Source organism: Rhinopithecus bieti, unplaced genomic scaffold, assembly GCF_001698545.2.
Source record: "Rhinopithecus bieti isolate Rb0 unplaced genomic scaffold, ASM169854v2 scaffold_34317, whole genome shotgun sequence".
Taxonomy (NCBI): domain Eukaryota; kingdom Metazoa; phylum Chordata; class Mammalia; order Primates; family Cercopithecidae; genus Rhinopithecus; species Rhinopithecus bieti.
The window spans coordinates 1,222,305-1,241,538 of NW_016814779.1; the positions used below are offsets into that span (position 1 = coordinate 1,222,305).

The 19,234-nt window shown below is 34.6% G+C and overlaps 1 protein-coding gene across 1 annotated transcript in view; it reads right to left on the reverse strand.

The window, feature by feature from the left end:
- EMCN (endomucin) overlaps positions 1–9,722 on the reverse strand; it is a 125,582-nt gene extending 115,860 nt beyond the window's left edge. The window contains exon 1 of the mRNA XM_017852375.1: positions 9,477–9,722. Within this exon, the coding sequence (XP_017707864.1) occupies positions 9,477–9,543 (67 nt within the window). The 5' untranslated portion in view covers positions 9,544–9,722. The remainder of the gene's footprint in view (positions 1–9,476) is intronic.
- Between the last annotated feature and the right edge of the window lie 9,512 nt (positions 9,723–19,234).

The window sequence follows — 19,234 nt, forward strand, 5'->3', positions numbered from 1 at the left end:
AAAGGAGTCTGTATTTAACAAAGAACAAGGTGGTTTTTCTCATATCAATTGCACAAAGGGCATTTGGCTTATTTACTGATCTAGGAACAACTGAATTATCTGGTGCTTTTGCTTCTGCACAAGATTAGGATAAAGTTAATTACTCAACATACTGAATTAATACTTCAAAGTTGGAAAGGCAAACTACGTAATCAAAGTGCCTTTACAATTGAATTTTCATAATTTTACAGTCTGTCCTAGTGGAGGTGGGGACTAATCTGATCTGAATGGTTCAGAATTACCTGATGAATTACAGACCACTAATTTTTGTGTATGTGAGCAAGAAACAGGAATGACTTGGCACTTGTATTCAGATATTCACGACACTCTGGTATGATTTGAACAGTCACTAGAATTCAAAGTTAAGTATTTTCTGCTATTTATACAACAGTAAGATGGTACATCAACTTCATAAAGCAAATCAAATAAGTTTAGCCAACCAAAAGAGTATTCCAAAATCCACTTACTGCGTCCCCTCTACAGAGGCCAGGGATAAAAATAAATATTGCCCTCAAGTAACTGAAAATAAATCTAGGAATGCCTTGGGTATTTTCAACTCTGCTGACTTTTGAAGAAATAGAATTCTCCAAATTAAAGCAGGGGCTAGCTACTAAATATCACCTATGTGCCCCAAAATAGGTCTTGGGAAACACACACAAAAATAATCACTTAGAAATTGTCCTTGCTTCCTATATACAGCTAAGTTGTAACAAAACCTAATAATAGATGTTTAAATGATTTTTTCTTCTCCTTTGTAGACCTTTAGAATTTTAAACTTTAATTGATAAAAAACCTGTACCCAGCAAATGAGGCTGTCAAAAAATGAAAAGGAAAGAAAAAAAATAAAAAGTTCATTGATCACATAATTTAATTATTCTAATCCCAATAATGCAATTACTTAATGAATCTTTAAGTTAGTTCACTCCGTGCATTTAAAAAAATGGTGAGTCCCACTTCTAAAAATTGGGTTTGCAGAGAGAGATAATTGGGGAAGTCTCATGGTTGTTTAGAGTTGTCACAATGGCTTTGAGCTGATTAATGTAGGAGTAGCCTTTGTATCCCGGGGAGAGTGCCCAAGAACTCAACGTTTATGTTCTCACACTTGCTGAACACTCTAGGAGGGCGATTTCGCAGTTCATACCACAAAAAAGTATTTCTTTTCCCACTTCAGTTAAAAATAAATTCAATGTGTGACACAAATGGTTTTCCATGTTTTGTGTGTGTGATTTTTATAACTGAAGCATTATTTCAACACATGGCCATTTGGATGTGAACAGCCATAAAAATTATGTAAAGGTATTATGGCTAAAATAGAAATGATACAATTGTAGTTAAAGGCCCAACTAGTAAGGGAAAGTTCTGAAACTTGTGGAATGGTTTCCTATTTCTCTCTTGATTCTGTGAGTTAATGTTAACTTATACAATAATAGCTAATGTTTTAGTAATTTATGACATGTACAGTATCTAAAATGGGTATTGCCATTGTCACGTAACACCAATACCATGTCAACATGTATCTTTCTTCCCATTTTTTACATGCAGAAACTGAGATTAAGAAAGATTTAATGTCTGGGTCAATTTGAGTGTACTTAGAAGCTAGACTCAAACTTAAGTTTTCAGATTAAGACCGTGTTTCCTTCCACTAACTTATTTAAGCTCCGAGATTAATCTACATTCAATACTTTATGAGAGTAGTAACAATATTTGAGGATGTTGACTATTTTCAGACTAAAACGTTAGAATTTTCATTAAATACAAACACAATTTTGCTTATTAATTTGAGTGATTAGTTTACAGATGAAGTTAAATAACATAAATCTGAAAGGTATTTGAGAAAATACACCTGTTTGCATATAATGTATAAAATTGTGCCCGCATATATTGTGATTAAAACATTACTTGGCAGTCGTCTTACTAGTATCTTACATCAGTTCTATTGTGAAAAATTTTCAGATGCTCATTTTTCACTTTGTGAGAATTAACATTATAATTGTTTAAATATTTTCTGCTTCTGGATTGGAATCAACTTAGAAATAAAATATTTTATCTACAGTGCAGGATATGAGTTTCAAAACTCAACAAAACTTTATATAACATTTGTCTCATATCAGACACTATTTTGGGTGCTTTCTGCATATTACCTTGTGTGATTCTTCCAATATCCCTATGAGGTAATTCCTTGTAGAGATATTGCAAGAACCACATAAGGCAATCATCTCCATTTTACAGCTGAGGAAGCCAAAAGTTGAGTAACTTGTCCAAGTTTATACAGTTAGTTAGTGGCAGAGCTGGAACTTGAACTCAGACAATCTGTCTCCAGAAGAATTATAAATGTGACACCAAGTGATTAATTCACTGATAGCTATTTCCTCTTTGTTTCTTTCCTTCTTCTTCAAGTCCTATATTAGCTTCACTGACATTTATAGCCAAGTACGTGTTTTTTTCAACCAACATAACAATGACTGGTAGGCAAATGCCTACAGTTCCTTCCAACCCATCGCCTAAGAATTAATTTAATCCAGGATATTAAGAAAACGTTATTGCTAAGTAAAAATTCATTTATGGCATTATAGTCTTAGTTGTCAGTTTAGAAGTCCGAAGTTGCTGTGAGGCACAATAGTGACTTCTAAATTACTCGAGTGGCAAGTCTTTATCCTTATTCGTTTTCAGAAAACTCAACTTACTGAAGTGTCACTACATCAGAAGGTAGCTGAAGAGCAACAGTTCTTGCTTTGATTTTAAGCCACACCACCCTTGTGTAACTTTATACTATTTCCGAGCATCTGTTTCTTAATCAGTAAGATGGGATAAAACTGGCCTTGAAATTTGTGATGAAAGTAATGTGTGTAAAGTGCCAGGCACAATAAATGATGGATGCTAGTAGATGTTGTGACAATACTTCTTTGGGTTAACTTGGACCATTCCCAACTGTGATCTCCATTCTCTGGTCTTTGACACAACTAATATGAGTCTCAGCTAGAGTATGACTGATTCAACGGATTTAAGAAAACAGTTCACATTTCAGATGAAAAGCACAGAAAGAATAAAATCAATGACATCAACATTTTTTACTACTAACCTCACAGTATAATTCATTACTGCAAACAGGCAAATAATTGCCTTAGAACGGAATCTGTTTAGAATATTGTTAAGCTTATTTAACAAAAGATTGATCAAAGATATTTCATTTGTTTGAAATGAAAAGGAAGAAGGGTAGTACATGTTAATTAGACTGTCAGAGAAACTGAAACCAATCTTTAGTTAGATATACACTACCATCTAAACTAAAATGTTCTCATCAAGAAATATAATAAATCCTGGATTTTCCTAAATAGCAGAGCTGAAACAAGGGCTTCTGTTCAGACAGTTTATAAAACAAAAATTTATCTCAGGAAGAGGAATAAAGGACTAAAACAATGAAACTGAAGCAGGAATATAAGAGAAAAGCATTTATGTATTCAGTGGCTCCATTCCCTCTTTTGTCAGGAGCTGTCTCAAAGAATGCTAATGCTCCTGCACTTCTAGTTCAGGCATCTGATAATGCCAGATTCTGAAACACACCTTTATATCAGAATAGCACCAGAAAGAAAGCAGGATACATGCATTAAAGTAAGGCAAGCAGCTGTCAGGTTACCCCTGTGCGTAGCTGGTTGCCATAGCAATGGCTGGAGTAAACATGGCCGGAGAAGATGTAGGGAAAGACACAACAGGAATCTAATGCTCATATGGTGACTTCTTCTACTTTGGTACTAAGTATGATTATCTCCATAAATATCACTCTACAGGATATGAAACCTCTATTCAAGTTTTAAAAATCTATTTTTCTTATGGTTGCCCCAAATTTGGGAACCATATACTGCCCTTTCTAGATGTAATTGACACCACTGTTTCCCATTGTGTACAACAGTACATAAAGGATCTTGTTTGCTAACTGAGAGAGCTTCTTCAATCAGCCGAAAGGTACTGTTAGCCTAACCTAACAGACCTATAATGGATAGGAATTCAGTAGCTGGAAAGGATTCAGTACACAGGAATTGAAAGTTACTTAAATTCCTACTCTGAACTGGGCATGATGGCTCATGCCCCTGTAATCCCAGCACTTTGGGAGACCAACGTTGGGTCAGGAGTTCACAACCAGCCTGGCCAGCATGGTGAAACCCTGTCTCTACTAAAAATAAAAAAATTTAGCTGAGCATAGTGATGGGTGCCTGTAATCCCCTTGGGAGACTGAGGCAGGAAAATCTCTTGAACCCAGGAGGTGGAAGTTGCAGTGAGCCAATATCACACCGTTGCACTCCAGCATGGGCAACAAGAGCAAAACTCCATCTCAAAAAAAAAAAAAAAAAAAAAAAAAAAAAAAAAAAAAAAAAATCCAACTCTGACATTCAGTGTTTAGAAACGTGCATCTCATATTGTTCTTAAAGACAAAGAGGAAGTTGGTTGGAAGGTGATTACTAAGAAAAAAAGAATGTGACTAACTTGAATTAGATAATTATTCACAAGTTAAAATATTTGACTACAGCTTGGAATGTAACTTCACCAATGAAAAAGAAAGGATGGACAGTTGTCTAGTAAATTCCAAGCTTTGTGAAACCCTTAAATATTCATTTTTTCTTAGTTTTCTGGGTAACTACAATCTTCAAGATAAAATTGCCAGAGAATTTGTTTCTGACAACTGTTACACATCTTTTGAAAGTAGGAGTTCTAGAATGATCACTTCTACTTTTAGGTGGGGATTATTAAAAATCAGCAGTGAAGAAAGAATGTAAAGAAATGGTTTGCAGACTAAATACTTTTCCATTTGGATTTGTTTTATATTGGTACAGTCTTCCTACAATAGACTACCCATTTCAGGTAAGAGACACTGGTGTGGATTAAGCTCAATGGAAGTACTTAGCAAAATTATCTACTCTGAAGCAACTCACCTTACCTATAATGACAAATAAAGATGTATGTTTTTTTTTTTTTAACTTTCTTCCAACTTCTATTTTTGTAAACTTTGCTTCTAAAAAAGCCATTTTGTATTTTTGAGAAGTTGATTGAGAATAAGGTATCTCCTTGAATACTTTTAACTATAGGAATGTATTACATTGACTATTTGATACCCCAAAAGAAGTGGAGCTGGTTCTGTTTAGATTCCTTCCCACAGTGGTTATAGTTTGAGAGCTGGCTAAGCTTTGATAAGAATTCTTTTCCCTTATATTTGGTGCTCACTTTCATAACTGAAATCAAAATAATTGACTTTTTTTCTATATTATGTTCTCTGATGTATACTCATCCATAACTTTTTCATAAGGACAAGGTAGTAAACTGTTAGGTGGTTATCATAGGAAGAAATTAAAATATGAAAATAATAAGAAGGCAACTATTTCATTCAATTATCCATTCATTCAGATAACTGTGTCCTTATTATGTGTTCAGAACTGTTGCTGAGCAATCTGTAACAAATATAGCTCTTACTTTCAAGGTGCTTTTAGTCTAGTAGATAAATAAGACATTTGTACAAATAACTATGACAGAATTGGAAATAGGTGCCTTAGGAGAGTTAGATATATGGGTATCCGAAGAAAGACATATTGCTTCTCTCTGTTATTAATGTTACAATGGGCAAGATTAAGAAATATTTGTATTCAGGACTAAAGAACATTCACCTCTCAACATCACCTCTGGCTCCAGGGGCGTTCCAACTATGCATCAGACACTTTTAATTTACCATTGAACATCTCTACATAAATATCAGGATTTCAAAATCACCATGTCCAAAACCAAACATCATTTTTCTCACTAAACCGTATCCTCATAGCTTTCCTAATCTCTGCTCCCAAGCCATTTTCCTATTTCTGGTATTTAAAAAACTCTGTCTCTGCATTTCAGTCACATTAGCCTTCATTGCCAGTCAATGATATGTCAAATCACACACTTTCTACTTCCTTAAAGCTCTTCCTACACCCTTCTTTTTATTTTATTGACACACTTTCAGACTGGCAATGACATTTGAACTAGTTTCCCTATCTTTTATTTCTCTTGACTCCAGTAGTCTAATCTGTATTCTGCTGACAGGTTAATCTTCCCATTTTATAGCCACGATCATATAATTCCCATACTCAAACACATTTACAGACTCAAACTAATTAACGATATGAGTCAATATTTCTCATCCTGGTATTGAATATCTCCTGAGGCTATATTTCCAACCTTATTTCTCAGTACTTAGCTATTCCCAAATTGTGACCTCTTTACATTTCTAGACTAGAATATACCAATGTTTCAATGTATCTACTCAATAAATTCCGTTCCTCTAGAATCTCTTGATTTTCAAGCTTCAAAGCTTGTAAGAATTTCCACTTTTATATGTGGTTTTTTTGGATGTCCTTATATCCAAAACCAGGCTAGTTGTAAATTTTCTGTCATTCTTTATTTACCTCTTAAAGCCTACAATATAATCAAACTTATAATAACTTCCCTCATCTTCCTCTCTTCCCTACTTCTACGGTGAGGGCGAAGTTTTATTAAGTTCTATAAACCTACAATATTTAGCATGGAGTCTGCTGATAGTGTGTTTAATCTTTCTTTTTCATGAAATTGAATGTTCAATCACTAACAAATGAATTTCTCCAAGCAATTAAAACCTTCTTCATATACCAATAAAGAAAATGGTGTTTGTCCCTGTCTGAGAATGCCTGCAACATTTTAATATTCCCCAAGTTAAGGTAAATTTCAAAAAGCAAGTGGCACTTGATGAGTAAACACATATTGTTTTCTTCTTCTTGGAGGAATCTCTCTTCATTAACTTCTCTCAGTCCTGACAGTCAAAAACTCATCCATACATCTAGATTTAAAAGCCACTATAGGGGTCTGTTCAGTTTTAAATACAATTTAGAAAACCTTAAGAAAGAATGGCAGTTCCCTTTCAGAAATCTCCCACACATATTTCAATAGAACAGCTTTCCAAATTGGAGACTGAAAAATATTATACCACCAACCAAGTAATAAAAAGTCACTCACTGACTGTGATGTAGAAAGATTCCCTTGATTTTCACACAAAACTATATTGTATTTTATATACAATATAAAATAGCACAAAAAACTATATTGTATTTAGTTAAATCTGACAAAAACATCAGAAGAAAAGAAAAGTAGTCAATTTATCTAAAAGATCGTTATGTAGGAATAAATTACTACGCAAAAAAGCATGGATCTGCTTGACAGCTTGTGAATTTAAAGCAGATGAAATGCCTCCCTCCTCGCCCCCAAGAATCGACTTTGCTGATGAAATATGTTAATCATTCCTAAGTTTGAGGAACATATAAAACTCTGAAATCAATGTGTATCTGGAACTGGGAGTTAAGGGAAAAAAAATGTACTCAATCAGCTTAGGAAATCCTTTATTTCCTGTACCCAATCTGCAAAAAAACAAAACAAAACAAACCAAAAAAAAAAAAAACACAGAACCAGGTATAAGAAAATCATACATGTAGATGGGAAATTATCTTCCAGTCCTTTCATGCTCCACTCAGATGGCCAATTTATACTCTTGAGCTATAGCCTCCTCTTCTAAGACAAATGGAGTAGGTTTGGTTTGGTTTGTTTGTTTGTTTGTTTACAAATACTAGCCTTCAGTTAACAAGTAGACTTGTTAGCTGACTTGAAGGAGATAGTTATTATGTAACTATTGTCTCTGCTCAAATGGAAATTATCCTAAAGGGGTTAACAGTTCATTAGAAAGAAGACAGTTAACAGGTTAGGCTCATTACCAGTGAGCAATAGGAGATTCGTATTTTCCCGAAATGACCATAACGGAAAAATCTGTCAGGACATCTCTGGGTTGTCCTTCACCTTCATGTCTTTCTCAAGGTCAGGTATTGCAGGCTACTTCTATTGATGCTATTCCACTATACTTTCGGAAGGACGAATGATCTATTCAGAGTTTAACAATGCCGGCAAAGTACTGTACTCGTCGATGCTTGCAGACCTGGAGCAGCGAGCAGCCTAAGCCAGACTTTCAGACTTTATACTAATCTGACACATCTAATTGTGAGCAATAATTTCCATGGCATTGAGATTCCTATCAATCTTCCCCAAGCAGACTGAAGTTACTTATAAGCTAGTGCAATGATTTCTGTGGCACCACATAAATATTCTTTATTTTAAAAAATCCAATTCTAGTAACTCTTCTAAGTTAAATTTTCTGGCCTTGATACCTGCTGCAACTTAACCCCAGAAACTCCAACATGCATGGTGAGCAAATGCATGTGAATTTGAAGTGTTTTTGAATTTGTACTAAATTTACATAGATATTTGCATAGAAATGACTGATAAAATCAAAATTGTTCAGGGAGGGATGTACTTATTTTCTTCCGACGTTATCACTGTAAATTAGAATTTTGTAGCCAGTATTCTTTTAAATTGAGAATGAGCAAAATAAAATTAGAAATGAATGTTTTTGCTTTTTTCCCCCCAAGATCCCTCAGAGTCTGAATCAGTCTTTCCCAATTGTGTTCTTTTACGGTAGTTTGTACTTTGATTTTCATATTTATTAAATCTATTTTGTATTAAAATCACATGCTTATTTCTCCCGATAGTATATTTACCACTGTGGGCAAGGACATCTTACTTGTTTTTATATTCCTTCCAATACAGGGTAGGGACCTAATAAATATTAATTAAATTTAACTTTATTTTCAATCACTCAGGAAGGGTTAAAAGTCAAATGTAAATCATTCTCGATATTTTCCATTAATATACTCAAGGCTTATGAAGATGCATACCTATTTTTTATCTGAGTTTCTTAACCAGACGTCAATAGGTAGGATTTTTATGTTTATAAATTCCTGAAATGTTATGCAAAATGTATGTATATGTTTAGATATGTGCATATTTCTTCAGCAAAAGTCTATAGACTGTAATCAAATGAATCTCTCTCTCTTCACCATACCCCAAAAGATTAAGATTCACTTCCCTAGGCAGCTTTATTCAACTTTTCAATCTATCAGAGCTGAAAAAATAGTTGGGAAAAATACAGGCTAACATCTGCAATACAGTATCTCCGATTACAGCCTTTCACCCACACATGCCAATCTTATTATTTCTGAGCTATGTCTGAAAAGAATACATTTTGAGAGAGAGTACATTTTAACCAGCATTCTATTCTTAGATTTTATACTCTAAAGAGGCCATTGTATATTTCCAGTACCTTGTGATTTCATCAAACATGCTTTCAGGCTGCTGTACCCGCAAATATTTCCCTTCAGTAGAAAAAAATACCATCTCTCTCAAGCCTTCTCCATGCACTCCAAGTTGACATCCAAACACTCAACTCATCAAAGGAATTGCTGCATCTAAGTGTCAGGGGAAGATCCCTGAAAGTAAACTGAGGCTGAGTCACCTACTAAGTGATTTCCAATCCGTACCACCAGAGGAATAAGAGACAAAAATACCTGTTCTGTTTTCACTGCTGCAAATACTGGGCAGAAGAAAAAGAATGGTCACTTGAAGCAGTTCCATAGTGCCCGTAGATGGTGTCAATGGCTTCTCTCTCCAGAGGCAGGCAGGGACAATTCCCTCCCAGCCTGGCAGGGCCTTATTAGCAAATGGAAAAGGTGTACTGAATGTGAATAGTCACTGCCCATTCCTACTTATTTTGGGGGCTCTGATAAAGAACTGGAGGAAATAAACACACTCCCTTTGGGAGTTCAGCAGAGAGGAGATTTATTGTTTCAGTCCCTTACAGGAACTCTTTTTTTTTTCTCTCTCTCTTCCTTTGGCAGCCACTTGTGTTTTTGTTACTACGTTATTTTGTTCTTCTTCAACAGAAAGGTCGGGACTGGTTTTGAACAGAAACAGATCCTTCTTGAGAATGGATCATAGCGCCTTCTAACTTTTGTTTTGAAAGTGCATTCTGAGGTGGTTATAAAGGGGCCTCATTTAGCAGCTACTCAAGTTGGGATAAAGAGGCTTTCACTGCCCGAGGGTTAAATTTTAGAGCAAAATCCATCAGGAATCAACTTAACTTTTCTCTTTCCAACTTGAAAGCCAGATTAGTGAAGGCCACCTTTTGGATATAAGTGAAAAATGGTATTAAATAGATTATGCTCTGCTCTTGAGTAAGCAAGAAGACTTTTAAAGAGTGTACAGAGAAGTTTTTCAGGATTTTAAATAGAATTAAGCAAAGACATGTGAATGTCTATTGATCACTCCTGGTTTTTACTAAAGGACTTTGATGATAAATAAGGAACGATTACTTATAACACCTCATGAACGCTCTTCTTTAGGGGACAGTGTTGGAATGGCAGTGGGTGAAATGTCATCACACATCAGTAAAGCTGGGAGAGGTTGACTCTTTAAGACTGGAATGCCAACCAGGCTGGATAATCTATATAGTAAGGATCACGTTGATGTCAGTTGTGACTGATTAAAACGTAGTGATAACACTGCCACAGTCCTGGGTACAACCCCTGTGTGTGTCAATGACTTAATATTTTTCTTCAGTCACAGGCTTCATGTCTCATTTTAGCTAATCATCCTTTTATGTACCTTTACTCATTAGGCCTTACTGGACAATAGTGTCAATGAATCAGTGTAGGTTCATTTGCACCCCATCCCCGCAAAAAAAAAAAAAGTTCAAAATTATACCTTTGCATGTTTGCAAGGAGGGCACACATTTCACTGCTGCACCATGCTGGAAAATACTTCATACAAAAAGAGTTAGACTGAGTCAACTGCTCAAAACATTTAAAAAACATTAACTTGTTTTATCCAATGTTATACCAGGGATCAGAAGAACTAAGTTTCTGTTTTGTGCACAAGTAAGATTGTATTTTACCCTCTTCTGATTGATTTTCTAAAACAGACTGCCTTGGGGTTGTTACTTTATTTGGCATATCCTGGAGAATATAAAGATAGGAACATATGTGAATAGATGTCACATGCACGTTCCAGAAATAAATTGGGGTGTGGCCATGTGAAATCACAGTCAAACACTCACATTGCCTCACTTCCTGCTCCTTCTGTACTCTTAACACTGGAGTTGTCAGTACTCAGAGTCACCCCTGATGCTGGTCACAATAATTTCTTCAGGGATTCGATGACATGTGGACTTCTCAGCACTGACTGCTATGCATTTCCATTTAGTACACTAGATACCTATTCTAAGAAAGTTTGACAATAGAATATTAAGGTTACTTAAAAGACAAAGGGCCTGTTGATGAAAACCAAAAACTAAGAATATACATCTTAAAATAGCTAGCCAAAACAATTTTAGAATATAAGAACAGAAAAGAAAAAAAAAAAAGGAGTAATAATGGGCGGAGGGGTCAGCTTTGCCTTACTAAATCAGAAGGTATTTTTAAGGTAAAATATTTAATTAAAACAGTAATGACTGCCAAGGGAGACAAACAGATCAGTGGCATAGAATAGAAAGTACAGACACAGAAATATTTATATTTGTTGCTATCTACATAACTATACACACGGATATATTTACAGATATGTATTTGCATATGCATGCTTGTGTGTATATGCATATATATATATAGATAGAGAGAGAGAGAGAGAAGATATAGATGAGTTTAACATGTAGTAACTGTGATGAATAGGGTATATATTTATTGTGGGGGTTTTTTGACAATGCGTTAACCATCTAAGAAAATGTTAAAGTTAAGTGTTTTACTTAAAATACCACATTTTACATGTTAATCTTATATGTTAAAAGTTTAAGTTTAAAAAACAAATCACAAAGTTCCAGGAGAGAATATGGGCTACTACATATAATTGGGGTAAAGAGGACATTTTATGCATGACACTAAAGGCAAAGCACATAAAAGAAAGACTTCATACATTTGCTTACACAAAAATTAAAATATTTTTGGCACAACACACCATGAGTTTAACAGGCAAATAAAAAATTTTGTAACAGCACATGATAATTTATCTTAAAAAATAACTTCTGATCTAAAAATCAATGACTCTACATATGAAAAAAGGCAAATAAAGTCACACAAGAAATAGAGGGCCAGCAAAATGCAAAACTATATTCATCACACCAGAGATCAAAGAAACGAATATCCCAACATCGAAACAACGTATTTTGCCTTTTATATATAATTACATATAGTTATGACAATACGCATTTTTGATAAATGTTCAAATACAGTAACTAACTTATTACTGGGGTATGACCTTTCTGAGATGTGACTTAGCAATGTACATCAAAACAGTTAAAGAATCACAATTGATTGTAATTATATGTTTAGGAACTTATTCTGAAAATGAAGATGTTCATTGAAGTCCATGTAATTACAAAAATTTGTCAAAACATGAATTATTAAGGAAGAATATTATTCTGTCACAAAACACTAATTAGATAACTTTTCATAGATGTGGAAATATATTCATGACACTTTGTTGCAGGTATATATGCATATACATACATATGCATATCATGTATATATGTGAATGTACATATATATGTGTATATACGCATATACATGTATAAATGTGTGTATACACATATACATGTATATATGTGTATATGTAAACACACATATTCATACGTACACATACAGAGCAAGAGAGAGTAAGATACAAAATGTTAACATTGCTTATCTTCTGAAATGAATTATGGGTAGTTTCTATCACATTTTAAATTTTCCATAAAAGATCTTCCAGATTAAATACATATTGTTTTGCACTCTTTAAAAGTCTTCTTGCTTACTCAAGAGCAGAGCATAATCTATTTAATACCATTTTTCACTTATATCCAAAAGGTGGCCTTCACTAATCTGGCTTTCAAGTTGGAAAGAGAAAAGTTGATTCCTGATGGATTTTGCTCTAAAATTTAACCTTCGGACAGTGAAAGCCTCTTTATCTCAACTTGAGGAGCTCCTAACATTTCTCTTGACCTGATACATTTTGTTTAATTTAATATTTTGAATTTATATGTATACATATATTTATTAAACATTTTGTATTCTAACCTGCTGGAATGTTTTCATTATTAGGAAGTGTATGATTTAAAAACACTTTAATAAAAGAAAATATGTGAAGAGAACTGAACCACTCTAACCTGAGAGACGAAAAAATGTCTTTGCTCTTGTTTTTTGTTTGTTTGTTTCACAATTATTTTCTGAATTAATCTTTTCACAATTAATCTTCTGAATTGCTTGTCGAAAGAAAAGGTAGCTGCTAGGAGGTCATGCAAGAGCAATCTTAGAATTCTTTCCAAATGCATATCAAGGCCTGTCACTGACATCTTTAACACTGAAGAAATTGTATAATGAAGACTCCAACACTCATGATTTATGTTAGCTTATGTGGCACAGAAAATATTTATTCAGATAGCACCATTACTAAGGCCCCAAATTAAACTCTCTTTCCATACTTGCTTTCTTCCTCTTAGCCAGCTCATTTCCCTGAATAAAATTATCTAAAATGAGAGGAAAGCCAAGAAGTAATTTAACGAACTGGCAAAGAGCGTGATCTCGAGTTCAAATCCTGTCTCTGCCTTAGTTTTATGTGACTTACTGACCTATTTGGCCCCTCTATGCTGAGCTATTTGGCCTCCATGCTTAGCTTCCCCACAGATAAATAGGATAAACATCATGCCGACTTTCTAATGTGGTTTAGAGGATTAAGTGAGATTCCAGAACGTCTTCTAAAAGTATATATTAAAACAAACAAACAGAAAAAAACCTACTAACCTTAAACTTATAGAATCTTGTAATTGTTATGATTTTATATAAACCGTCTTTTCTAGAGTTTTAAGAATTTTCCTAAGAAATATTCAGATGATGAGAGTCACAAAATATTGGTTTGAACTGATTGTACAGAATCCCAACTCTTATTATCAGGAATTTGTTCTATGCTCCACTTTAAGTTACTTTAAATATCAAGTGCTTTCTTCAGTGGAGATGGACTCAAACAGCTTATTTTTGTTACTTGCCTATTTGAAATGGGAATTGGGTGATCTCCTGAAGATTAGTGGGAACAGAGCTGAAACCAAAGAAATATTTAGAGCCAATGATTGTTGAGATATTAAGTCTCCCTTCCTCAGAGCCAAAATGGATAATGAACATCAACAGTGGGATGGCCCAGCCATTTGGCCAAACTTATGCCAGTAAAATCACTATCTTTCTCACCTACCACGTTCCTATTAATCAACTCCCAGTGACCCAAGGCCAATGGTATTTTGCTATTGCTCATGTGAAAAGAAAGCATCATAGCAAATTGATTGTTGAAATTTCTCAAGAGCTTATCTCTCACATTCTCCAACTGTCCATCCCAATTTTACTCCTCAACATGTAAAGCTGGTTCTCATACCTCGCATCAACTCCCTAACCTTGAATAAATCTCTTGATATATAAGGACATGAATATAGGGAAATTATAAAACCACAGTGGCTCAGAGATGAGACATACAAAAAGTTAATTTAGTACAAATTTGCCCTAAAACAGAAACATCCCTGCAAATGCTGAGCGAGCCTCCATGCTAACAGATGAAATGATTGAGGCTCATTACTCTGTCAGGCAGTCCATTCTCCTACTGGACAAATCTCCTTTTTAAAAAGTCCAAGTACATTGTTTCGTCCTCATCTGCCTTAAGAAGCTCTGGAAATCAGTGTCATAAATGGATTCTTCCTAGACAAACTCAGTTGCAGGGGATAATTTTCATAAATTATGTAAATCAAAATAGGAAAATCAGATTTTCCAAGAAGTTTATAATTCCTAGTATGTATTAATACATCAATAATCAATCTTAATTGTATCTAATGAAGCGTTGAGATGATTATTTCTTTGGAATTCTGGAATATGTAAATAAATTCTGAATAACAAGGCAACTGTAAAGTTCTTCAACAGTTTGTTCAACTTTCCATATAGCTTAGCTATTGCCAGCCGTGAACTTCATGTCCAAGACTTCTGCTCGATGTCTCATTTTTGATGTTCCAGGAATAGCATCTTACAGAAATATTCTTCTCTTATATGGCACCTATTAAAAAATTATTGGGTGTCTGGCATATGCCAGGAATTTTTACAGGCATGTTCATACAAAAATGTGACATTTAAGTGTATGACACCTAAATGCAATTCACATTTTACCATATATATCCTCCATCTAGCTTGATTAATTTATCTATGATTATATTTTAAATAATCCTTTTGTCCACCCATTTAGTTCTTGTTTTCAGTCTGCCAAGTCCCCTTTTGCATTGTCTGGCTCTGTGTAATAATCAAAGGAAACTTTCACAGGACCAGATCTGAATCAACTTAAAAGTATGATATATTTCTTTCGCACTTCCTAACTTCCAGAGCAATGAAAGTTGAAGTTAATTATTTAAAAAATGTAAACTTTTTTTCTTTTTTCCAAATGAAAAGAGTATTCTGGTATTTTCGAGTGTCCTGGTATTCATAGACACATGTAAATTTTAAGTTATAATAGAAATGAAGTGTCTGCACTGGTTTATTCCTCCTAACAAACCCTTCCTACACATAACTCAGTGAAGGATTACCTTACTAATGGCTCCTGGGCTAATCCTCAGGGATTCAAGAAACTGCTTGTTACTCTTTGCCTATACTTCATTCCCAATCTTCTTTAGTTACTCTCTTCCAGTCTCACGTGGAGACATTTTGCAAATGATAATGTTCTACACCTTGTCCCCAGTATGCTTATCAAAACTGGCATAGATCTGTGGCTAAGATTTTTACTGCTTACTGAATGGCTAATTATCTGTATTAGGTGGGCCCATGTGACTAGTTCTGGCAGGGGTTTGAAGCAAAAATGACATATGTCACTTACAGGACAATGCATAGAAGAGCAGATACGTGTACTCTATGTTTTCTATTTCTTGTTCATGTGACCTTGATATCCTGTATTTCTGATGGTGCAGTCTGAGTCCCTGAGTGACTGTAGAGCAGAGCTCTCCAACCCTAACCACAAATCTACTATAAATTTGGATGAGCAACACATAAACATTTATTGTATTAGGCCACTGAGGTTTATTTTTTTCATTTAATTTAATTTAAGCTCCAGGATACATGTCCAGGATGTGCAGGTTTGTTACATAGGTAAACATGTGCCATGGTGATTTGTTGCACCTATTAACTTATCACCTAGGTATTAAGCCCCTCATACATTAGCTGTTTATTCCGATAAGCTGCAGGCATCAAACTACCTGACTTTAAACTATACCACAAGGCTACCGTAAACTAAACAGCATGGTACTGGTATAAAAACAGATACATAGACCAATGGAAAAGAATAGAGATCTCAGAAATAAGACTGCACATCTACAACCATCTGATCTTTGACAAACCTTACAAAACAAGCATGGGGAAAGGATTCCCTGTTTAAAAAATGATGATGGGAAAACTGGCTAGCCATAGGCAGAAAACTGAAACTGGACCCCTTCCTTATATTTTATACAAAATTATCTCAAGGTGGATTAAAGACTTAAATGTAAAACCAAAAAATATAAAAACCCTAGAATTTCAAGTTTATTTTGTTACTGAAGCATAACATAGCCTATCCTGACCAGTAAAAGTTCTTATTACCTTCTCTTGAAAATGTTTTTGAGATGGAGTTTCTCTCTTGTTGCCCAAGCTGGAGTACAATGGCATGATCTCAGCTCACTGCAACCTCTGCCTCCCGGGTTCAAGCGGTTCTTCTGCCTCAGCCTCCCGAGTACCTGAGATTACAGGCATGCATCACCACGCCCAGCTAATTTTTTGTACTTTTAGTAGAAACAGGGTTTCACCATGTTAGCCAAGCTGGTCTCAAACTCTTCACTTCAGGTGATCCTCCCACCTTCTGCCTGCCAAAGTGCTAGGATTACAGGCGTGACAACTGCATCCGGCCAAAAATCTTACTGGATGAAATTAAAATTGAATTGGTCACACTTTTCAGACATCATCGGCCTCCCACACTAGAAAGTAAATTTTTCAATGACAGAAGTTTTGTCTCAGTCATTTATCCCCTTAGTTTAGTCTGACACCAAATAATTAACTTTTTAAATAAAATAGATTGACTTCTCAGCTCTGACCTCAACCTTTTGGGAAGATCTTATATTGGGTTTTGTTTTCTACCAACTTTCCCCCAATCACCTGCTCCATTTAGCAATAAAATGTAATTGCAGCCTCACTGACCCAGTTGAAAGCTCATGGATCACTTTTTGGCCCTTGGCTTGTGTTTCACATACTGGCTTTTGTTTTCAGCACCCCCTCAGGTTCAGATTGTGCCATCACTATCTTGATTCTTGGGCTGGCCTGAAATCTCAGGAACTTAGAAACAGGGTGTTAATAATTATAAACATGGCCATTATCAAATTCCCTGCCTTGCTAGAATGCAAACAATTTTAGTAAAATGCAAATTGATTTCCCATCCAACTTCTGAAAATAAATTATTTTCATTTAATCATCAAATAAAGTTATTTACAAATGTTTTCAACTTTATTAAACTAGCACTGGCTTAGTAATTTCCTACCCCGTATATATAACTAAACACAAAAACATCTTGGATGAACAACAAAGCTGGGACCCAACCCAACCCATTCTTTCAAATCCAGCCTTTGGTCAGAGGAAATGACATAGTAATGGCTTTCACAAGCAGATGAGTGCTGCATCTGAGCACATTTCCAATCATAGAATCCAAATTTCCTGTCCCATTAGGTTTTGAATTCTGATATCCTGTCCCAACACTACAATACCAGCAGTTTTGCCCATGTTTAACCTCAAATCTTAACATCAGAATTGCCCCATGGAGCTTTGCAAAAACATGTATGTTTAAGCCTCACCCATGAAATTTCTGTTTAGAAAGTACAGGGTAGAAGCCAGGCATGTATATGAGAAAAAAAATCCACCAGTGATTCTGATAGTCAACCTCAGTTAATAATTACTGACTTAGATCATTATAAAATGTGTATGTGTGTATATATATATACACACACACACACACACAAATACATATTATGTATATATATTTTTATACATAAGAAATATATATATGTATATATATGTATTTTTAGGTGTGCTTCCAACTATTTAAAAGGTAGCAGCAGCATTTCTTGGTCTGCTGACATCCATGCAGAAGGCATTCACTTTAGGATTCTTTAAGTGTTCGTAATCGACTCCAATCAAGCCTTCTTAACATCAGTACATTCAGATTTTGAAAAGCAGTGACAATATTTCAGAAATTCACTTTTATGGAATTTTTACCATTTTATATTAAATTATAAATTTTATTCATGTGGCCAACTCATAGCTAATTAAACCTGGCTTGATCTTTTCAAATGGAAATGAGTCCAGGCTATGGGAGAGAAAATTATTTCTTGTGATTTGAGCCCTTAAATTCCAAATATTCCAAATTGCCTGTAATTATCATTCATAAATTTCCCTTTGAATCTTATTATATTTGCATCCTGATTTATAGAACAAGAAAAAAAATACCTTTAGCTCTTGAAGGAAAATGGTTATATTCTCAGTATTTTCTAAAACTTTTAGAAAACCTTTTCTTTCTATTTAACTGAGATGTTTTTGTGAATGTTCAAGTTTGAGATAGAGTGATCAAGGTGTGATTCCATTATAAAGGCATTCTGTCCAATACGTTTAATTATAATAACATGCGTTATTTCATGCTGTCCAAAAAAATTCCTAATTATAAGTTTGCTACCCAAGTAGAATTCTCCTCTTGAAAAAATAGCCTGCTGACCCATCACCTTAGCAGTAATTATGCTCTGTTTAAATTAATAAGTTAAAATTTGTGTTTCTATACAACCAGTCTCTTCTGAATATAACTAGTTTTGTTTAATACTCCATAGCTGATAAATCTGAGTTTCTGATCTTATTAAACTGAAAGCTAGATTGATCCATTGTGACCTAACCGAGTCATCTCTTTATGAAATCCCTCTTTATATGTCACTGGATAGCATCTCTATTTTATTTTGTTGCTGTTTTCTTGTTGCCTCTGTCACAAAAAGAAATTTCTAAATTTCATTATCTACTGTATTGTATGGAACATATTGCTTTCTTTTCTTCATTTTTTCCCAAATAAGTATTTTTTATATATATTTTATTATTATACTTTAAGTTCTAGGGTACATGTGCACAACGTGCAGGTTTGCTACATAGGTATACATTTGCCATGTTGGTTTGCTGCATCCATTAACTCGTCATTTACCTTAGGTATTTCTCCTAATGCTATCCCTCTA